Genomic DNA, 24,262 nt, shown 5'->3' on the forward strand with positions numbered 1-24,262 from the left:
GGATGGGATTAGAGGGTCATCGCATCATTTAGGACCCCAGAGAAATGTGAGGTCTCCAGTGGGTTTAAGAGCTGGTCTTTGGTACGGGTGAACGAGGCAAAGGCCCGGAGTGCCGTTCTAACCAGGGCACCTCTGGAGCAGGGGTGGATCTGTACCCACTGCTCTGCTGCCGTCTGCAGCCACAGCTGCTCCTGCCCCCTGCCTTGGAGCCACCCCTGGCCCACTGCCCCCTGGCCCGCTGCTCTGGGGGGTGCTGATGTCAGGGTGCCCCCCTCCCTCTGCCCCCATGTATCTCTGCTGAGCTGGGGTTGGGACAGGGCTCAGGAGTGGGACAGAGCTGCTGGTGACTGCACAAGCCTTCAGACTGTTGAGTGCCACTCTGCTTAGAGGGACAGTGCATTGTCTCTCACACACTTACTCAGCTCACACACACACACACACACACACACACACACACACACACACACAGAGTCTCTTGCACACTCCCCCAACACACAGTCTCTCTCATATACACACTCTCTCCCAACATACACTCTGTCGCTCACATACTCTCCCAGCACACACAAACACACACACATATTATTGTTGTCATTACTTTTTGGTACTTCCTGCAATGCATGTATATTCTCTGTAATTTTATTCTTTCAAAGTTGTTAAGGATTAGAGTACTGTTATTTTAGTTTTTTGACTGGTCTGTGCATTTCATAATTTTATTTCTCCCTTATGCTTAAATTTAATTATTTGAGTAGTGAGTTCTAAAGTGCATAATCTGTCCTGACTGGAGTAATTATCATTATTACTTTTATTATCCTATTGTGCTTTGTCATTCATTATTTAAAGTGGTACAATCAAATAATAGTATCCTTCTAGAATGTAACTTTAGCTTGTACTAACCTTAGCAGTACCAGTTTAAAAAACATTAGCTAAACATATAACTTTAGACACTGCGCAGATGAAGGTCACTTATTTTCAAATTGTATTTTTAGTTATAGCTGTAAAATAACTTAAAATTTGCAAGCAAATAAATTAAGTTCCAACTATGATATCAATAGCAATGATGGAGTCAAGTGTTAGTGAGTCATGTACAGGATTGTGATCGGTAAACATAAATGCCAAAATAATTTAATGAAAGAGAAAAAAACCTTAATCGCATATGTTAAAATTAAGTATGTTTTTAGTGGAGTGAAAAACAATTGACTAAAATAGAGTAGATAATGGCAATAACACACAGTGTGTCTGTCAGAGAAAATAAGCAGATTTTATTTCTCTCTCCTAAAGATAGTGTACAAAGTATCAAACATGTGTTTCTGGCATTAAAGCTCCAGAACTGATACCTCAAGGCTTGGGATTGCGTATATCTTGCTGTATTATCTCTTGATTGTTCTAAATTTACATATGAACTTTAAACGTGGCTTTAATAGGAGTTTGTATATATTTTTTTTTCTTTACGTAACAATTAGATACAGTGCTCCTGTCAGCTAATTCCTAAATTATTATCTGCAAAAAACTCTAGAGTTTTCAGGTGCCTAAGTAGTCCCTGGAATCACGGTTAAGTTTCCTACCACCCCCCAATATGTGAAATGGTGCCCCAGTGAGCCAGGAGTGGCCAGAGGGCTGCAGGAGGGCCGTGGACTCTGACTAGATGTAGCCCCTGTGACAGTGCGAAGCCCGCCTTGAGGCACATGCTGAGCACAGGCATCACAAGCCACAGCCGCAGCGCAGAAGGGTGGCAATACACCATATACCCCATGCCACCCTTGCTTCTGCACTGCTGTTGGCAGTGGGGTATTGCCTTCAGAGCTGGGTGCCCGGCCAGCACCCTCCAGTATCAGGCCACCCAGCTAGTGCTTAATTTGTGCCAGAGTTCAGCTCTGGCAACTCTTTCAATACAAATTAAACACTGGGGGAGGCAGCAGGGCCCAGAGGTGATGGGGGAGGGGTGAGAAGCCCAGGAAGCACGTGGAGGCCAGCGGTGATGAGGGGAGGACGGCACCAAAATACAAGTTCTCCCAGGGCACCATTTTCCCAAAGGCTGGCCCTGAGGGCATGAGTGTGGCATGCAGCAGGAGATGCTGGGGATTCTTCAGGAACAAAGAGACATGTTGAGGTGTCTGGTTGAGCTTCAGGAGAAACACCTTGAGGCTAGACTCCCTCTGCAGCCCCTCAGAATGGCATTCCTGCATCTCCGTATTCCCCCTCCTCCTCTCCCAAATGTACCAGGAGGCGAGGGGGAAAGTACTATATCCCTTCTACTCATCACCGGGGAAGGGTCATACAACTAAAAGGTGCACATATGATGATCTTTGACAGGCAAGGCCACTGTATTTAAAAGACAAGATAGCTGTGTTTTTCCCCTCCTTATTTTATTCCACTGACTGTCCAAGGTTTCATTCTTTTTCTGATCTTTCACTTCCAATACATTTGTGCAATAAAAGTCCATAAGTCCATGTCCTCAGAATGAAATAATCTTTATTACTTCACACATTGGAGAAAGGGAGGCAGAGGGGAGGTACAGGGAAACTGAGGCAATGGAAGGGATTTGCTAGAGATACAAACCCAGCAGGCACAGCAAGTTCACAGTATGGGAAGGCACAACTCAAGAAGCAGCACACAGTACTGTGGGTCATTACTAAAATGGGTTTTTAAAGCCTCCCTGAGATGCAGTGTTCCATGCTGAGCTCTTCTTATAGCCCTGTTATGTGGCTGCTCAAAATTAGCAGACAGCCTATCTGCCTCCACACCCCACCCCTATGGAAAACTTCTCACCCTATAACCAGGGGGATATTGCTTTCACTGAGGTCTAACCTAAACTGCACCAGTGACCCTTTAAAAGGCCAAAGGTGCATTCAACCACCATTCTGCACCTGCTCAATCTATTGTTGAACAGTTCCTTGCTGCTGTTCAGGTGGCCAGTGTTTGGCTTCATGAGCCATGAGCACAAGGGGTAGGTTGGGTCTCCCAGGATCACTATTGGCATTTCAATGTCATCAATGGTGATGTATGCAGGGTCTGAATGAATGCTTCCATGACATCTAGCTGGGAGGGGGAGAGACTTGGGTGTGTTTATGTAAATACAGTTTACTCCTGCTCTGCTTACACATTCAATAGATACAGCGGTGCCAAAGTGATCAACTTTGGCTGGTGTTGGGTACAAATCACCTTAGTACTGAATGCAGGGGTAGTGAAATATGGTTTCCATCATTGTAATTATTGTAGGAATACAGGAAAGCAGGACTGGGCTTAACCTGTCCCAAATGAGAGGGCCACCCTCAGTTGAAAGAACCTTGTTAAGCCAGAGACTCGAATGTCAGAGCCCTGTGAAAGTAAGAGAAGAGAAAAGAAGAGGTATCCCCAGCCAGGAGACTGCACACCTTCCCTAGACTGATTTAACCTGTTCCTCCCCTCTATTAGAGCTAAATAGGCTTCATTAGGAGCCTTTTTGTTATGTTAAATGTCCACTCAGAGCTGAAATCAGTTGTGGTAGGACTGTGTTTCTGCCCAGCCTGCAAAGAGCTAAAAATCACAGAGTTGAAATCACTTGAGATGGGGTGATGTTTCACCCAGCCTGCAAAGAGCTGGAAATTACTAAGAGATTGATGTGCAGAGGTAACAACAGAGATGCATGGGGCAGCAAAAGGTGACTGTCAGTCAGCTGGTGAATGAGTGGCTGGGGCGGCAGAGAGGCACAACAAACGGCCAGCAGAGCAGCTGATGGAGAGGCGTGGCAAGAGTGGTGAGCAGGCAGCTGGCGGAAGCAGCGAGCAGGCAGCCAGCAGGAGCAGCCCGTGAGCAGCCAGCAGAGGGGGCGGCGAGCGAGTGCCCAAGCAGCGGAGCAAGTAAAGTACCTCTTTACCCCACCCGGGGGGAGGTGAACTCTGCAGATGCACCTCCGAACTCTGGGTCTGCACTGACCAAGGACAGCAACTGTGAGTTGGGTGCAGAGAAGGGTTGGGCATGTGAAAGGGACTTTTTGGGTTGCTGGACTTAAGAACCTGAGGGGAAAAGGGCACTGCCCAACCTGCTTGGGAGTGGGTCTTTTACTCATGGTTTATGTTTATGAACCCTGTTTGCGGTGTTTTCCCAAATTAACACCAAGGTATTTCCCTCCTTTAATTAAAAGTTTCTTTTCCATGCTCTCACTCTGTGCTTGCAAGTGGGGAAGTATTTGGTGTGTAAATTTCCCAGGTTACTGGGTGGGAGCTCAAGCCAGTTCTGTGTGGTATCAATGGAAAGGAACCCCGAGATATTGAACCCGGCCCTGGTTGCTGCTGGCTCCACCTGACAGAAGAATTACAGTTATTTTGCATTCCAGAAAGAAAGTCCCTGTTTGCAGCTTTCTGAACAGACCTGTGTTCTTAAAGATGTATGCGTCATGCACCTTCTCCGATTATCCCATGTTGATGTCGGTAAAACGGCTCCAGTGATCCACCAGCACTTGCAACACCATTGAAAAGTATCCCTTGCTGTTTATGTACTCTTTGGCAAGGTGGTCTGGTGCCAAGACAGGGATATGCATGCCATCTATCGCCCCACCACAGTTAGGGAACCCCATTGCAGGAAAACCATCCAGTATGTCCTGCATATTGCCAACAGTCACTACCCTTCTTAAGTATCAGAGGGGTAGCCGTGTTAGTCTGGATCTGTAAAAAGCAACAGACTCCTGTGGCACCGTTAAGACTAACAGATGTATTGGAGCATAAGCTTTCGTGGGTGAATGCCCACTTCGTCAGATGCATTACCCTTCTTAAGCAAAAGGAGATTAATGGCCCTGCATACTTGGATCATAACAGCCCCCACAGTGGATTTACCAACTCCAAATTGATTCCTCACTGACTGGTAGCAGTCTGGCGTTGCAAGCTTCCACACAGCAATTGCCACTCGCTTCTCCACTGTCAAAACAGGTCTCATTTTACTGTCGCTGCAATGCAAGGCTGGGGAGAGCTCCACACACAGTTCCTGGAAAGTGGCCTTGCGCATATGGAAGTTCTGCAACCACTGATTATCATCCCATAGCTGCATAACGATGCAATCCAACCAGTCAGTGCTTGTTTCTTGGGACCAGAAACAGCACTCCACTGTGTTCAGCTGCTGTGGGACTGCCAGCAGCAACCGGGAATTGTTTCGTTCTATGGCTTCCAGCAGGGCTGCTTGAAGGACATTGCCATGTTCTGCATGGGTGCGCCTCTCCCAGCTCTGGAAATACTGCAGGATAAGATAGGTGGTGTTTGTAATGCTCCAAACAAGAGTGCACAGCTGAGCGGGGTCCATGCTTCTCAGAAGATGGCACACATGTGGCTATGCCAGCCTTTAATGGCATGAAACATTATGGGTTGCAGTTGAGATCGGGGTGTGGAGGAGAAAACTGCATCATGGGACGTTGAAGCCATGTTCCCAGACCCCCTTGCAAGAATATTTTTTTCCCATGAGGCATTGCAAGCGCTTCCAAAAACCTCCTGCAGCAAGTTACATTGTGGGATAGCTGCCCACAGTGCATTGCTCTGAGCATCGATGCAAGTACTGCTAGTGAGGTTGCACTCCACCAACACAAGGAGTGTGGCATGGACATGCACTACTGACTTACTGCAGCGACTGGATGTTGATTTAACTGAAGTCGACTTAAGTTTGTAGTGTAGACATGCCCAGAGACATGAGGAGGTGGGGAGTGCTACAGTGGTTCAGAGATTCCTCCTTCTGTGCATGAAGGTCAGAGAGTCCCCATATATGGATCTGGTGAAGCATTGTCCAGGCCACAGGTACCAGAGATGGAAAAGTAAAAGACCTATGAGTCATCTAATCCATCCCTCATGACAGTACAGGATTGTTCTCCACAGTACATTTTCAAGTGCTTTATCCAATCTAGCTTTAGAAGTCTCAACTACTGGAATTTCTGCTGCTGTTCTGCGGCTTGAACAAAATATTCCCACTATCTTGTTGGAGTATCTGCTCTTCAAACAAAGGAATGTGCTTTCTTTTGTGTTTTTACAATGCCTAGCACATTGTGAGAGCTACCAAAATACAAATAAATAATTGCCATATTAAAGGCTTTAGTCTGGATAATTCATAATGTGAAATGTAAAGGCATAGCACAAAGTACTATGAAAGTACTTGTGTTTATGGGTGTGTTTGTGACACGCACACACAAAGAGAGTAGCCCGGCAGTTCTCAAACCGTGATCCCCTTCTCACAACAAAAATTTCTACATGACCCCAGTAGGGGGGACAGAAGATCAAGCCTGCCCGAGCCCCGCTGCCCCAGGCTGGGGGGGTGGGGAGGGGAGGAGAAAGCTGAAGCCCTAGGGCTTCTGCCCTGGGTGGGGGGCATGTAACCTTAGCCCTGGGCAGTGGGGCTTGGGCTTCAGCTCTGGGCAGTGGTGCCCAGGGCCAACACTACCCTTGGCGACCCCATTAAAATGGGATCCTGACCCACAGTTTGAAAACCCCTGGAGTAGCCCAATATTTCTATCCTTACAATATTGCTATTTTTAAAATACTGAAAATAGCTGAACTGTCTAGAATTCCTAACTGCTACTTGCAGTTTCCATCACATCATTTCTGAAAAGCAGGACTTACTTCGATCATCATTATAATTAGATACTTTTCAATCCAGTGGATGATGGAAATGCTCTATAAATCCCTAAGTGGATTTGTCGCCATGTTCCTGGAGGCAAAACAGGAAGCAGTTTCTGCTCCACCAGCTCTACAACTGGATAAGCTAACACAAGTACTATACAAACTGCTATGTCATGGTCAATATTTTCACCTGCTTATATAAAGGTAAAGTCTGACATCATTTTAATGTACTAGTGTTTGGGCCTGACATGGAAATTTTGGGTGTACAAGGAATACAGTAACAAATCCTTATTGCTATATACAATATACAATTCCTATATCCCTCAGGTATCATCTGGCATTTATATAGCAAGTGAGCCTTTTAGGAATAAAAAGGATCAGTGTTACAAAATACATAACATGTTCATACTGTCTTTGTTTAACCAATATTCAGTGATTATTTTGATAAATAAGATTTAATTCTAAAATCACCTAAAATGTAAAGCAAATCCTGGTTCAGAGCCTGTTCAAACCTACAACAACAATAACCTACCTTTCAACTTTTGTTCTTTTCTTCTTTACATTAAATTAACAGTTCTTATACACCTCTGCGGATTCTGTATATTTTAGGTACTGAAGATTACTCTCAACCTCAGCAGGACTACAAAAGAATCCAAATCTTTAGTTAATGGGAGTTCATAAAAGGTACATAGATGCTAAGACTGAAGTGTAACAAAATATACCTCTGGCTGATGAAATATTCATGCCTATTTGTCATGAAGCACTAACATCGTTTCTGGAAGACTTTAATGAGTAAATAAGAATACAGAACCCTACCGCCTTTTTACAGAAATGATATGTACAAAAATACCTTTGCTATATTGAACTTTGGGTGTTGGAGTAAGAGGCATCCATAAACATTCCTGATAATGTCCCATTTCCATGAAAACCAATAACTTTAGTATTTGGGATACAGTTTTCATCTGCAAATGATGATTCCACATCTCAGGCACACAAATCTGGACTATGCAATAGCCCCATCCAAACTGTACTGAAGATTTTGACAATCATGGTCCCACCTTGTGGTTCACATTTTCTCCAGGTGTGTATCCTTAGCACTCAGAAATGGAAAGTTACGTTAAACAGAAAGAGAGCTACCATGGCTCACCTTGCAATATTACAAATGTGCCTCTTGGTAAATCAGTGTTACTGTGGCATTCTTGGCATTCCTTATAAGAAATATCAGAGTAGTGTTAATTACTTGCAAATGGAAATTGCAAAGATGTTGGCCTACATTCTTGGCTGCACAGCAACCACTTTACACAAGTCCACTCGTGCAAAGCAGCTGCAAACACAAAGGGATCAGAAATGTGATTCTGCAACTGCTCCATACAAGGCAGAGCAAGAGATGAGAAAACACAAGACAAGGTGGGTTCTTAGAGCAGAAACCTTTGCAATAATTTGACTGATGCAACTGCCTGTAATTCACATGATGCAAAACAACTACCCATCAGTTCTGAATAGTGTATCGAAGTAGCAGGAAATCTCCTCAACTCACTCCGTACGTGCTCATTCAAAGGAGAAACTAGAGCTCCAACATTTTACACCACATCCAGTCCCAGATTTCAGGACAATATATGCGAAACAAATACTGTAGCACTGCCAACCACAAGTTCAAAAATTGTGAATGTAAACACAAGAAATCATGAGACTGGCATTAAAAAAAAATCCCAAGATTGGGGAGAAGGTTTTCAGGGGGTGGTGTTTTGGTCTGTCTTCTGGTTTTTGAATTCCCCTTTATTATCCCCAACAAGTGTATTACAAACCATAGGTCGAAAAATCAACCTGAAATGCATGAAAAGGTGCAGGCCTCATTTCACCCATGCACTTGCTCTGACTCCCTTCAATACTACAAAGAGGAGAAGGAGTTAGAAACAAAGTAACTAACATGGCATAAGTGTCTTCTTGAATGAGCATGGATGAAGGAGGTACCAATTCCATTCACGAAGAAGGAGGATGAAGTGTGAGGCAGGGCATGTTATTGTAAGGCAGTGGTCCCCAAACTTTTTAATCTGGCGGGCGCCAGACAACGAGCTACGGAGGACCGTGGCGGCGGACGAGCATCCACTGAAATGCCGCCGAGAAGCAGGGTCATCCAGAGGCGACGCCTCTGGATGACACTGTTTCTCGGCAGCATTTCGGCGGATGCTCGTCCGCCAGCCAGTACGCGGGTGCACTTAGACGCCCCACTGGGCACCATTGTGCCCGCGGGCACCACGTTGGGGGCCCCTGTTGTGTAAGGGATTGCCATCAGAGCCTGCCAATTACAGAGGGGGAAATAAACCAGTTCTAGTAGAAGAACTAAAGAGATGTAAGGTGGACTCTTAGAGCACTGGTGATGAGTCTGTGTGCAAGAGAACCTTTCCCTTAATATCTCTGTCAGGATAGAGCAATTAATTAGGCAATATTTCATTCAAAGCCCTCCCCCCATTGTAAGACAATCATTTATTGAGCTCTTGCTGTTTTGTTACATGGTGCTGATTGCTGGTTCATTTTCCAGCTGTTTCTGCAGCTCTGACTCTACCACCAACTTCCTGACTTTGAAAAACCTCATTTGCAGGGCTCCCGCTGCTTTGCTGCATGGTGCTGATTACGGTCTGTCTTTCCCAGGAGGTTCCCAATCTCACTGTGGCTTAGATTATGCTACCAGTTTCCTGTCTATATGGCTGTTATCAGAGCCTCCATCACTACTCCCTGAGGTGCTGTTTATTGTTCTTCTTCCTGAAGTGGTTAATATTCCCTTTATTTTCTTCTTCTCAAGTCATGGTAAAATGCAAACAAGGGAGTTATACAACAACTTCACTGCAGTATCCTCTGCTGGACCATTCCAAAACACACACAGCTACTTTCTCTCTCTTTTATTTGTTACAGTGCTGACTGCAGGACTGCAAGTCTCCCTCTTTCCTGTCAGGGACTGTAGTTAAAAACAGTGACATCAATAAGTAAAGGGAGTAGGCAGCACTAGCATGAACTGCCCATAACCACATGAATTTCTTTGAAAGGCTAGAGGCAGTGAGTGCAAGGTGAGGTGATGGGAAGGGAGGAGAGAGATGGCAAAACTGATGAATCCCCCTTTATTTGCAAAGAACAAAACTCTGGCTGATGACATTTTGGGAGTTCTTCAAAGACTACGGATTTTCTTTAACACCTTTTTTTCCTGATTAGTTTCTGAATCTGTATTTGGCAGATGCAGCCATCCTGTGGACCTCCTTTGCAAGCCTGCGAGGGGTGTGTCTGTGAGGTAAGCACTATCACGTCCCGGCATATGAACATGGAGGTTTTGCCACTCCTACTTACAACCAAAATCAGGTTAAAACAAGTTCCCATTTCTTAATTCTAGGGCCTTCATTTATATCCGTATGGACCCTAAAATCTCTGTCCTTCTAGGCAACCACAAAGATCACTTATCTCCCTTCCCCCACAGCTTGGAAGGCAGATGAGCTGCCTGTTTCAAATCTAAGCCTAATCCCTCTTCCTAGGCTGGTCAGCGGGAGGTGTTCCTTCCACAAGTAGTTAACCTCTGTGTGGGGAGTGAGACCAAGCACATCCCCTCTGATGTGCAGCTGAGCTTTACCAGGCAACCATCTGAAATATCTGAAGCCACCCTAAACTCCTTCTGCCAAGTTACTGGACCAACTGGCTTCACTGATAGTAATATGGCAAACACAAGTAATTACAATCAAGTCATGGTAGTGCTTTGATACCCTACCATTACTTTCCTAACAAGGCCAAATGTGTTGAGAAATCTGAGATACTGCAGTCTTAGCCAAGGAAATTATTCTTTTTGTGAATTTGTATAGATCTGTGTATTAGCATGTCCCGGGGTTCTCTACTCACCACTGGGGCGCCTCCTGGTGGCTCATCTGGGAATTAGCTCATGACCAGTTTGATGTCCCCTCCTTCAGTTTCTTGTCCTGTGGTGTCACGCTCTCTCTCTGGAGTCAGATTATTCCCTCTTCCTCACTCGGGGAACTCCTTCTTTGTGACTTGGACCTCTGACCAGGTTGCTATAGTCCTCCCTTTCTGGGGTATCGAAGTCCATTGGACGACTGTCTCAGGAAGTCTTCTGGTCCACTGCCCACTCTGTGCCGCTTCCCCAGTGGCTGGTAGGGCAATCTGGTCCTGCCCACTACTCCGGGTTCCACCCCAGGGACCCTACAACGAGCGGCCAAGGTCTGCCCTGTCCCAAACCTTGCTGCCGTTTCCCTGGGCTACCTCACCTCTATCAGGCTCCTCTCCACCCTTCTCTGGGTATGCCCTTCCCTCCAGGCTTCTGTTCTCCCTCTGGTTTCCTCCTTTCCCTCTGTAAGCCCAGAGAGTGATTGCAGGCCTTCTGTACTACAGCCCCCTTCTTACTTGCTACCTCCAGGTTTTAGAGCAGCTTATCCTGCCCCTTGCCCAGCTGGGCTTCATCATCAATTAAAGGCTTATCAGACTTGACTCTCCTGCAGGTGCAGCCTGTCACAGGGTTAATTGGCCCTTTTTCTCTCTCCTCAGGCCTTGTGTAGGGTAGGCACCTCATAACATAAAAATCAAATGTGCCCTTCTTATGGAAACACACATATAGTCAAACTGCAGAAAAATACTTCATTTTCTTCAATAAAATGGAAGTCTGATTTTAATTGAACTTGTCATACACTTACATGCTGGTGTGAACTGGGAACGGGCCTTGGTTGTCATTGGGCCAGAGGCAGTTGATGTTGTACATCTAAAACAATCAGCAGGGTCACTTAACCTTAGTCCATTGCTGGACGGCGATTCTTGACCAAGGAAATCAGTGTAATTTCTATAACATATGCAGGTTTAAAACCCCAATGACAAAGTTTAAGGAAATTGGAGGTATTGCCAGAGCCCCTGCCTCACACCTTCTTAATCTTCCAAAATATAAGATTAGAGACAAGAGATTATTTTCTAAGTATGGGCCTAACAATCATTTATTTAAGGGGAGCTTGCAGTTTGCCTTGTTGACAGTCTCCTCTTAAAAAAAAAAAAAAAGGATACTCTTGAATAGACCTTCAGTTAGCATCATTGTCATTGCTCCATTGTGCAGTGATGACAATTAATACCAGTTGGGGCAGTTCCTCAGCATCTCCTATCTGGACCTTTAGTTTATGTTGGTAACTGTCCTAATGTCTCCTTACTGGACTTGCATTTGGCCCTTACTTTGCCTTAACAAAAATATCTATTTTTCTTTCATTTATTTATTTATTTTTGGTTAAAGAAGAAACCTACTATAGACTTCTCAGCCGAATTCTGACAGTTTTTCACTGACATATAGATCTTAGTGTGAACAATGGAAGCCACATCATGTGACTTTTATAAGCAAATTATCACTCTTTCATCAATTTCAATATATTTGTTGCAAAAATAGAAGCCATCCAGATACATCTAAGGTCCCAGGAGTATTATTAAAATAATTGGTAACCTAGCTGATATTTAGCTCAAAAGTTGCAATTTAATTAAAATGTTATTAGCTTTTTCTATAAATGTTGTTATAAATAATGCTTTGCTAAAAGTACAACAAACATCTGATCCAAAACACTTCATAGGTGGGAAAAAAAAACAAAAAACAAAAAAAGGAAATCTAAAGATGGGATCTTTACAAAGACAACCACGTTAAAAAAAAGCATTGAACATTCAGGCCCCGATTCAACACAACACAAACACTTTCTTAGCTGTAAGCATGTGACTAAAGCCATCCCTATTCATCAAAATCTTTGAGCATAGATTTAAGTCTCATTGAAGTCAGTGGACATAAGCATGTGCCTAAAGCTGAGCACATGTTAAGTGCTTTCCTGAATCAAGACCGTAAATGGTGATGTTAATTAGTCGTCAAGACAATTTGTTTCCCTCATCTCCATGTTTATGACACTTAGGAAGGGACCAAGTTAATTCTCCTTGAGTCGGGCTGAACTCAATCATTTGAATGGTTAATGTGGGTGTTTTTGTTAAGATACCACCAACTTTATATGGATTAACTGTTCATTCTCCAACTCTTTTTTAATCATAGGAAATTATTTGGATCAGATGCCGAAAATCTGTTTATCTCATCTCATGATCTTCCCTTTGTCTTGCCCTATAACAGAGCCATTAATACAATGCTCAGTCTGCCATGGTTTCTCATATAGCAGGTGACATTTATGTTAGATTTGTTTCTTCAGAAGAAAATAGATTAGAGGAAGTGTCAGACAGGTCTTATCCACTTCACAGGCTGCACATAAGGTACAAAGATCATCCATGTAACTATTGACAGAAATAACCAGAGAACAAATGAAGACAACAAGCTGTACACTAAACATGCCCTCTCCTTAAGAATTAAATGCAATTAATCCCGGCCTACCACTCAGCCCTTCAGGAAGTTTGAAAAACAAAGTCTGGAAATTTCTAAGGGCATAACAACCAGTAATGCAAAAGTACTGGATCCCATCCTATTGCCTCCAATTGACTGTACCCAGGAAGACATTCGGAGACAGCAGGCCAAACTCCTCACCAATCACACACAGAAAATGTCCCGTGGAAAGAGATAGCACATACAGCTTTCAGTACTGGAAATCTGGATTGCTTTTTATTTTTGTTGTTGTTTTCATTTTTGTTTTTAATTACTATAACTAAGGCTATGATTTAGTCAGGGGTATTTCTAGTATAAGTCATGGACACGTCACGGGCAAACAACAAAAATTCGCAGTCCGTGACGTGTCCATGATTTACACTAGAAATACCCCTAACTAAATCTGGTGTGGGGGGGGGGGTCACTCCTCGGCAGGGAATGCCCCAGGGAGCCACTGCTAAGGTGGAGGCCGGGGCCAGCGACACCAGCTGCCACGGCTGCTGAGCAACGGCTGCTCTGGCCACCCAGAGACCACTGCCAGGGGCGGCCAAGTAGCAGCTGCTCCTGGGGGCCACTGCTGGGGATCAGCGCCGGAGGCCACTGACAGCAGCTTCTGCCGGGGGTCGCCAACAGCGGTTGCTCTGGCTGCTCCCAGGGACCCCTGCTCAGGTGGTCCCCGGGGCCTGCTGCACTGGCCACTGCTCGGGTGACCGTGGTCCCCAGGGCCAGCTGCCCGCGGCTGTGAGTAGCAGGTGATACAGCTGGTCCTGGAGCCCTTCATCCTGGGGCCCCTGCAGCAGCGGCTGCCAAAAAAGTGACAGAGGTCAGAGAAAATCATGTAATCCGTGACTTCCGCAACCTCTGTGACAAACACAGAGCCCTAAATATAACATGGTTGATTACAAAATACTTATTCTTTAGCGGCAAATGGAACTAGAGCTCCCATAATTCAGAGTGACAGATCAATAGCTCTATACTACAAACATTAAAATATTTACAAAAAGTGAGCATCATCCCTATTGTACATATGTATAAACTGAGGTACAGAGTGGTGAAGTGACTTGACAAAGGTCACACAGTGAGTACTGGCAGAGTCAAAAACAGAACTCACACCTCCTGAGCCCCAGTCATATGCTGGAGTACCATCCATTACAAAAGTAAATTTATTCCAAATACTGGTATTTGCCCTCACTGCTTTTGGGAGACTATTACATAAAACAAACTAATAGACCTCACCTGCTAACAAGTTTTCCTGATATTCAGCCCAAAACCTTGTATGCTTCATTCCATTTTATTTCTTTGATTGTCAACTCTCTTTCTGGCAGGAATAGCGTTTTCAAAACACATGTACAGCACCTGGCAGAAAGGGATTCCAGTCCTCAATGGGACTCCTGGAAGTTACCATATTACAAACAATAGAGGGTCTGGAGACCCCCTCATCATTCATATTTTTTTAATCAATGAAAATTTGTTTGGAGAGGAAACTAATTTTAAAAAAAGGGTTTAATCCAGAGGCCAGGACAGGCTGGGTTCCAACCAGACACAAAAATCTGTAAAATGCGGTTTCTGAAGTAGGTTGCTAAGCATTTGAACATCTCTTAATCACTGTTAAGGATCTTTCTTTCTTCAGTGGGCCATCTCTCAGACCTGACCTACACACAGCTTGTGAACCACTGTAACTATTACGTTTAGGGATGTGGCCTTTTTGTTTTTGTTTGGGCTTTTTGGGGGGGGGTGTTTGGTTGGGGGTTTTTGTTGTTGTTGTTGTTGTTTTTACCAAATAGTGACGTTGGTACAACTCCTAATGGACTCAAGGCACCTTTATCTGGTATAATTATACCAGAAGAGCTTATTACCCTTCCTATACGGGAATAACTATACTGGTATAAAGCACCTTTGAATATAGCTGAATCCACACTAAGAGAGTTGTATTGCTTTAACCATATCAGTATAGTTAAAGTGGTACAATTTTGTGTGTACACAGGCCCTTAGAGAAAACGGCAAGCCTATGTTCTATTGTGTATAATATGGATACCTGGAGAAAACTGGTTTGGAAAGGGGGTGGGGGGTAAGAGACGTTGTTAAGAGAGGTCTCTGAACACAGAACAGGGAGTTGCTATCCAGAGAGCAAGCAATGCTGACAGCCTGGCCAGAGACAGGATTGCTCTCATGGGAGGTAAGCTATTCACTTCTCTTGTTTTCTCTCTGTAACTCAGCTCAGGATGCCTTAGCTAGTTTAGTTTATGAGAAATGAAAATCTAGAGGTGTGTTAAGCAAAGAATTTCATTTCTTTTAATTCCATTTTCTCTTTCTCTGTTTTTGATCAGTCTTGGTTTAAGAGAGCCCCATAGCTTCTAGGAGAAGGGCTGAAGGATAAAGACTTTCTGGAACCTCCATTTCCCACCTAGCCCCCTCCCCCACCAGTCTGAGTCAAAGTTCAAGGACAAAGGCCTCTCCCCAGTGAGGTGTAATGCTGTGGTGAGTAACACACAATAGGAAAAGCCAAACGACCAAGGAGGAGTCAAGAACTGACAGTTGTTTTGTTCACAAAAATAATAATAATTACTCTAATAGCTGGACCATGATAAACCATCTCTCTCCCTCATTGGTGTTTACAGTGTCCTTAAGCTGAGGGCAGGAATACCTGAGCACACTGAATCTAAAGCCTCTCTACGGGGCACAGAGTAGTAGGTGAGTTCTGCTTGCTTGTAGGAATATTTAAAGGAAGATGGGTGAGGATTTTTCTTTTCAAATTGGATTCAGAAATGAGACACGGTTCCCCTTGATATCAGTACTGCAGTCCCAATCCTTGCTCTGTCCACCATAGAAGAGAAGAGCCAGCACTCCCCAGCCTATGGACCCTTGCCCCTTTCCAGGTCCCTTATTGTTTGGAGCATTTACTACTCTGGAGTTGACTGGCAAGAAGCAGAATTAAGCATGAAAGACAGTATCTTCGCCTCAACCACCCATAAGAAGAAGCAGCAGATGATACCACTTCATCTCCAACAAATCTGTAAATCACCAAGGGCCCCCAGCCATTTTACAAGCCATTTCACCACACATTAGATCAATGGGAGTTGAGCACGTCTGGCACCTCACAGGCTCAAGGCCCTCTGTAAGCCACTGATATAGCTGCAGCACACAAAGCATTTCAGAAAGGAGAGTTTGGCATATAGTACTGACCATTGTCAATTTTATATCTGCAGATATCTTGCAAAAAACACCTTTGTCAAGGGCACAGGCATCTGACAGTTAACAGGAGTCAGATCTTTTGCACATGAATGACTTTGCCTAGCCCTGTAAAAATGTGCTAATCTAAACTACATTTTGCCTTGCAAGAATGGAGATCACTTTAGCACAACAGTGCCAACTGTCTTGTTTTCAGATGTGTTCATACAGTGCATTAAAACAACGCTACTCTTTTTAGTCATTTATACATATGTACTCCACACAGAGTAGATAGATTTTAAAACGTAAGAGGTAACTCCATGTAAGCAAGTCTATAGGTAGGATCTATGTTCCTTAAAGATTCTCAATAAAGCAATTTTTTTCAGAAGTTCCTGAATAGGCAGGCTTCTGAATCTTGCATAACTGTAGTTAGCCATTGATTCAGCCACCATCCTTGCCTTGAGAAGGACCCACCATTTCATTCTCTAGGCAAAGAACCTGAGCAAGAAAACGTATACCATGAGTCAAATAATGAGAGTAGGAAATGCTACACACTTGACAAACTCATTCTTCTTTATAGTTTCAAGGTGGTAAATACATCTTCATGTTCCAATAACATAGATACTACCCATCAGAGAAACCATCTTCAATGCAACAAACCCGTAATTCAAGATCGGCAGTTTATAAAGTACCATTTATAATTATTATTCCTTTTGGGGAAAGCTAGTATGTGCGGTTATTGGAAATCAAGTTCTGTGCTCTGTTTCCAGAATGAAAGTTGAAGAGAAAAGCTTTCTTGCCAAATGTAACTAGAAATTTAACCAGTCAAGGAAATCCTTACTTCATAATTACGTACATCATACTGACCATCCAAGAACATCTTTCTAGGATGTAGTTTCTGCACAGGAATACAGGCCAGCTAATTGGAGGGCAGTTCTGCCTTCAGGGAATACTAGCAAAATGGATATTAGTAATGATTCTAGGTCAAGACTGTGTCAAACAAGTTTGCGTGTATCACAAGGTGGGGTAAATGTGAGGAGAAGCAATTCAGTAACAACAGCAGGGACCACTCCACACAGTTCTATTTAAATAAATGTCCTCCGTTTAATAAGTTATTAGTTCTTTCACCAGGTATCATGGTTATGATAAACTTTAGTGCCAGTTATTCTCCCCAGCTTGATAGATTCAGTTTCCCAACGTGTGTAATAAAAGGTTAAGAAATACAGCTGCAAGCATAGCTAGAAATGCACCAGATAACAACTGCTCATCTAGAAGATAATTATGAAGGGTTATCAGAATTAAACAAGGACTATTCTATTTTGAATGAAAGGGGACAGAACAACGAAACTCCTCTTGTAAAGGCCATAACATTCATTCCCCTGCAGCCCCCTCAAAAGGTGCCATTTTATATTAATAATATTAATAATTCTATCTTACCCAATTCGGGTTGCTTCAAGGCTTGCTGCATTCTCAGATGCTGCAACAACATGAAAAAGCAAAAACTTGACAGCCTTCCAGACCTTTGGCATTTCTCCAGCTATTTCACAGTGACAGGCCACCCAGCCCAACAGCTGTTGGAAGTACATGCACCCTATTGTATATATTACATTTCCATTCCAAAGGTGACTCACAGCAAAAGAGAATGTCGTTAAAAAAAACCCTGAAGTTTCTGCTTCTTACCTGCCATGGTTCTTGTTGGCCATATGCTGCACTAGGCAAGAGGTATTTTCTCTTCTGAGTAATAAGCCTAGAACAGATAAAGATTTAATAATTAACAAGAACTTGAGGAGGACATTCATGTGTGATGCATGAAAGGGAGAAACTCAAAACGGATGAAGTCCAATTTAGTTAGTAAAGGGATCGAAGAGAGTTTTCCTGCACTGCCTGTCACAGGGCTCAGTCAGTATTTTAAAACCTGAATCCTGGAGCAGGATAAAACTTGGCCAAGATTTTCAAGAGCAACTAGTGATTTTGGAAGTCTTGATTTTTGGGTGCCCAACTCAACACACCTTTAAAAGGCCTGATTTTCAGAAAGTTCTCAGCACCAACCCACTGCATCTTTAAGGTATGTCAAGGTGGGCACCCCAAAATTATTAGTCAGTTTGCAAGTCTTGGCTATTGAATTGTTGTGGAGGGGACTTCCTCACGAGAGTTGGAGAGGGGGTACCTATATGGGAATGGTTACGCTTTGAACTGGAGGTATAAATTCCAGCTTAAGGAGACAGACCTTGTCTCCAGCGGCTAGCTGTGATCGAGCTAGGATGGTAAAAATAGAGCGTAGCTGCAGCAGCAGGAGAGGCTAGACTCCCTGCGTACGTACCCCACCAAGACACTAGGCACATCGTTGGGCGGCTGATCCCACCCGCTTGCTCATGCACTCTATTAGCACGCTAGCTCAATCCTCAAGCTTGGATTTACACCTTCAAGTCAAGGTGTAGACATATCCCTATGTCATGTGACCAGAAGAAAACTGGGAAGGGAAATTTCCTTAGGAGTAGAGGGAGCTGTATGGGGGGAGCACGCTGAGCAGAGAGTTGTGGGCAGCATAAGGAGTGACCATGTGGGAAGCTCTGTGCGTTTGCTGCCTGGTGAGTGCAATAGGCAGCAGTATCACAGGCAGGCTGACCGAGCACTCACAGTAGTCTGATGATTGCGGCTCTCAGCTGCTGTCACTGTATTACTCTGATTAGAGATACAGGCATATAAATAATTAAAAGAACTAATGCATCAGTCTTTGAATCAATTGCACCTATATTGCCAGTGGATAAGTTGGCAAGTACAGCTGTGGAACGCTCTGCTACAGCCTTACACCTTCACTTGGAACTCTGACACGGACCGTCACTGCTATATTGCAATAACTAGCTACCAAAGGACACAGGGTGAACCTTAACTTCCCATATTCGTGACAATTTGTGTCACATGCTCCCCACTCTCTTTTTGTATGTACTCCATAAAATGTACAGGGAAAATATTAAGCACACTAAGCCCAGGAGGCATCCCTGCTTCTTCAATTTTCATCAGTTTTGCAAGAGAGAAATCCTAAGTTAACGGTGTCAAACGTTTCTAAATATGAAATTCTCTGCAAGGAAACAGGAGACCCAGAATGAGAACCTGGGTGCTGCTATGAAATACTTATAGCTCAATGTTCTGTCCACACTGTAACGTCACACACTTCCCACCATAGGCGCCGACTTCCACTCTTTCCCCTGGGAGCTCGACCTTCCCTTCTCCCCCGGCCCTTCCCCCCACTCCACCCCTTCGATGAGGCCCCGCCCCGCCTCTTCCATCCCTTCCCCAGCCCCATTCCAACCCTTTCCCCAAAGTCCCTGCCCCAACTCCACCCCCTCCCTGCCAATATTCCAACTCCTTCCCCAAATCCCTGCCTGGCCCCGCCTCTTCCCCACCTCCTCCCCTGAGCGCGCCACATTCCCGCTTCTCTCCCCCCGTCCCAGAGCATGCTAATGCTGCCAAACAGCTGTTTGGCGGCGGCCAGGTGGGAAGCGCTGGGAGGTAGGCGGAGGAGCAAGGATGTGGCGCGCTCAGGGTGGGAGGGGGAAGAGGAGAAGGTGGGGCGGGGAGCTTGGCTGCCAGTGGGTGCAGAGCACCCACTAATTTTTCCCCTGTGGGTGCTCCAGCCCCGGAGCACCCACGTAGTTGGCGCTTATGCTTCCCACAATCACCAGTGCTTCATACTAGCACAGAAAGTTGGGAGAGACAGTAACTAATCCTACTGAATCAAACAGCATTATCCCAAAACATATTGCTCTCCCACATCTTTCCTAAACTCCAAGTTGCCCTCCCTTATCTCTCCCCCAATTCCAATGACCTTCAGACACCAGCATACAGTTTTAAATCTTTGCCCCTTCTGACATCATATCAACTCGCAAATAAAGAACCCAAAAGACGATTCAAGTGGAAAAAAATTACCTTCCTGTATACCTAAAACTCACACCAGCCTTGTGGGAAACCATAGTCAGTGACCCAGTTCACTGCATAGTGGAGCTATTTTATGATGTCCTTTATATCCAGAATACATTTCCCACTAATCATCCTAGTTAACAGAAAAGCTGCAGAAGCCAGTTAGTGCCTCTGGCCTAATATCTATCATTCCATACTGAGCACCACCAAAGAATGGGGAGATCCTGCTCCCCCCACCCTTTCCCACACTGTGACATCACCACAGGAGGTGGCTCAGGTCTTCTCCACACAGTCACTTTCTACTGTGAAGTGTTCAGAAAGGAAAGCTTTTTCTCACTCCTTTTCTTTTGCCAATCTGCAGCCTCTCCCCTCAGTCCTCTTCTCTTCCCTTGCATGTTCTCGGGTTAATTTCCTAGACTCTGTCTTTAGGCTATTAGAACATCTGCACAAACTAATGAAACAGGCTGTCTCTAGAAGGCACTATTACACGTGCAGAGTATATCGTTACACACCCGGTTCCGAGGTCAGCAGGTCTCCTCTCAGAGGGAAATGAGCAGTGATTTAAACATTTAAAATAAGGGGGAAGTTGCTGGCCTTTACTTTTAAAAATGAAGAGAAAATAAAAAAAGACCTACCATAGTTTTCAAACTCCTCGCTGAATGCTGATGTGTTTCAGATTAATTTACACTGCCGCACACTCTGTAGGAGATTAGGAGATTATTCCACTCTCCTCTGCTTCCTCAGTGACAGAAGGCTGGTTAAGAGTAGAACTTCTCTCTTTTTCCTGTTACAGTTTCCCCCGCCCCATACTTGCCTGATCTCAGGAGCGCCTCTTTAGTGAGTCTCTCTGGGCACCAACATAGCAAGAATTGTATCATTGTCCTTGTCCAATGAACTCTGTCATACAATCTGTGTTTGGCAAAAACACTGCAAAACTGGCTCCTGGCAAATATTCAAGCACCCAAAGAGCCACAGCGTCACTTCACAAACCTCTTTCTTTCTATAGTCACAGGAGGCCAGTAATACAGACACTGCAGTATTTCTAGCTGAGATTTTGGACAGCACAGGATACATGGCTTAAACCGGCTGTACACCAATAAAATAGCAAAGCAATTCTGAGGCGGAGATTGTGCAGTTGTCTTTGACTCCTCACAATGGGCCTAAGTATTGTTGTGGGTGATATTTTTATGGGGTACCCACCCACATAGCATCACCTGTGCTGCAAATCTTGGGCACAACGGAGTGAGTGTATTCAGATTTCCCTTGCTTTTGGACTGACCCATTTGCACTCTTATTGTACTGCTGCTACAGAAGACACTGGCCTGGCTCTATGAAAGCGGAGAGCAATGAAAATGATTGGGGGCTGGGGCACATGACTTACGAGGAGAGGCTGAAGGAACTGGGTTTACTTAGTCTGCAGAAGAGAAGAATGAGGGGGGATTTGATAGTAGCCTTCAACTACCTGAAGGAGGGTTCCAAAGAGGATGGAGCTAGGCTATTCTCAGTGGTGGCAGATGACAGAACAAGGAGCAATGGTCTTAAGTTGCAGCGGGGGAGGGCCAGGTTGGATATTAGGAAACACTATTTCACTAGGAGGGTGGTGAAGCACTGGAATGGATTGCCTAGGGAGGTGGTGGAATTTCCATCCTTAGAGGTTTTTAAGGCCCGACTTGACAAAGCCCTGGCTGGGATGATTTAGTTGGGGTTGGTCCTACTTTGAGTAGGGGGTTGGACTAGATGACTTCCTGAGGTCTCTTCCAACCCCGATCTTCTATGATTCTATGTCATTCCACAGCTGTCTTTCTTCCTCAGGAGTACTTTGTTAGTACTGAACAAAACCACTAACCCAGGAACCTATCCTTGTAACAAACCCCGATGCCAACTCTGTCCACATATCTATTCAAGTGACATCATCATAGGACCTAATCACATCAGCCATACCATCAGGGGCTCATTCACCTGCACATCTACCAATGTGATATATGCCATCATGTGCCAGCAATGCTCCTCTGCCATGTACATTGGCCAAACTGGACAGTCTCTACGCAAAAGAATTAATGGACACAAATCTGACATCAGGAATCAAAATACTCAAAAACCAGTGGGAGAACACTTTAACCTGTCTGGTCATTCAGTGACAGACCTGCGGGTGGCTATATTACAACAGAAAAACTTAAAAAACAGACTCCAACGAGAGACTCTGAGCTGGAATTGATATGCAAACTAGACACAATCAACTCTGGATTGAATAAGGACTGGGAATGGCTGAGCCATTACAAACATTGAATCTATCTCCCCTTGTAAGTATTCTCACACTTCTTATCAAACTGTCTGTACTGGGCTATCTTGATTATCACTTCAAAAGTTTTTTTTCTCTTAATTAATTGGCCTCTCAGAGTTGGTAAGACAACTCCCACCTGTTTATGCTCTCTGTATGTGTGTATATATATCTCCTCAATATATGTTCCATTCTATATGCATCCGAAGAAGTGGGCTGTAGTCCACGAAAGCTTATGTTCTAATAAATTTGTTAGTCTCTAAGGTGCCACAAGTACTCCTGTTCTTCTTTTTGCGGATACAGACTAACACGGCTGCTACTCTGAAACCTGTCATTACAATTACAGTATTTAGACCGGGGTAGGCAACCTATGGCACGTGTGCTGAAGGCGGCATACGAGCTGACTTTCAGTGGCACTCACACTGCCCGGGTCCTGGCCACCAGTCCAGGGGGCTCTGCATTTTAATTTAATTTTAAATGAAGCTTCTTAAACATTTTAAAATCCTTATTTACTTTACATACAACAATAGTTTAGTTATATATTATAGACTTATAGACAGAGACCTTCTAAAAACGTTAAAATGTATCACTGGCACACAAAACCTTAAATTAGAGTGAGTAAATGAAGACTCGGCACACCACTTCTGAAAGGTTTCTGACCCCTGATTTAAACTCTGAATTATGGTTTGCTATTTCCTACAGAAAGCAATTCATGCTAGAGCAGTACGCACCATAGCTCACATTTATTTCTGTATTATTCAATAGCATATGTTACACTGCACCTTTAAATGGACGCACACACACACACACACACACACAGCAAGCACAACTGTCATTTGAATTTTAGTGTAACCTGCTACAGTGGAGAGATGCTGCTGCATGGTGTGGTCTCTTGTGGAAACCTTACTTTTGTTCCCTCTTGTTTTGTTGTGTTAATGTAAAAGTCACTGCCTGGAAGCAGATGTTTGCTGTGTGTGCAGGGGAAAAGAGAACAGGTACGCACACACATTGTACCATTTGGACGAAGATTTCACACTATCATTTACCAAACATGGTAATTAGATCTCAAGCCAATGAAGTCAATGAGACTGATTCTTGAGGAAGAGTTTGAAGAATTGGACTCTTATTTTTTTTTTTTAATATTTGTAAATGTTTCAAAATGCAGTTTGATTAACAGCACAGAGTGACTCTGATGAGAGGCAGTTTAGAGTCACAAACCATCCTGGGCTACAGCCCAGTCCATTCAGTGCAAGGATATATTCTGCTTTGTCTCTTATATGAAAAGTAGGGGCCAGACTCTGTCACCCACGTGAAAGCCAAATCCAAAGCTTTCTAACTGTATTTCCCTCAAGACTATTGATTTAAATACCCTTTTAAAGTTTAGTTGAAATGTTTATGTTGCCTTGGGCTTTATTTTTCTAAGCAAATCTTTAACTTATTTAAAGTAATTGCTTTACATTGCAAAATACAGCACAATGTCCTATAGTAAATATCTTGGGTTTCCTAGAAAAAGGACTATTAAACACACCCTCTAAGTAATATTTAGTGAGTTTTAAAGAAACGGCTACTTCAAGAAATAAAATTAATGAATATAAACACATAATTAGTTAAACTGCATTCACTTGATGAGTATGAAATGTTTTAGTTATTTGCATATATCCAAAGTAATCAGTTTAGATTTCATCTCATATGGACTTTCAAAATCTTCCTTTTAAAGGAAACAATACCGTAAGACTTTTCCACACCTTTGTTTTTTTAAAATACAGTTACCCTTGTTGACCCAAGCAGTTAGGAGGAGAAATTGCTGATGGAGACAGGTATGGCAATCCTGTTTATTTATAAAAAACGTATACAAAGTGTTGTTTCCTTAACACAATAGCAATCAAGCAACAGGAGTTTCCTTGCTTCATGTTCCAAGGCTATTTTTCCAGCCAGCACTCTGCCAAAAAAAGCTCTCTTTCT

At 43.9% G+C, this 24,262-nt stretch overlaps 1 protein-coding gene across 1 annotated transcript in view; it reads right to left on the reverse strand.

The window, feature by feature from the left end:
- The window catches only part of MYO3B (myosin IIIB), a 328,398-nt gene extending 310,554 nt beyond the window's left edge, over window positions 1-17,844 (reverse strand). The window contains exons 1-2 of the mRNA XM_054043283.1: window positions 17,785-17,844; window positions 17,542-17,581 (exon numbers count right to left, since the gene is read on the reverse strand). Coding sequence (XP_053899258.1) covers window positions 17,542-17,581; window positions 17,785-17,791 — 47 coding nt within the window. The 5' untranslated portion in view covers window positions 17,792-17,844. The remainder of the gene's footprint in view (window positions 1-17,541; window positions 17,582-17,784) is intronic.
- Window positions 17,845-24,262: the final 6,418 nt, after the last annotated feature.

Source organism: Malaclemys terrapin, chromosome 11, assembly GCF_027887155.1.
Source record: "Malaclemys terrapin pileata isolate rMalTer1 chromosome 11, rMalTer1.hap1, whole genome shotgun sequence".
Classification (NCBI taxonomy): domain Eukaryota; kingdom Metazoa; phylum Chordata; order Testudines; family Emydidae; genus Malaclemys; species Malaclemys terrapin.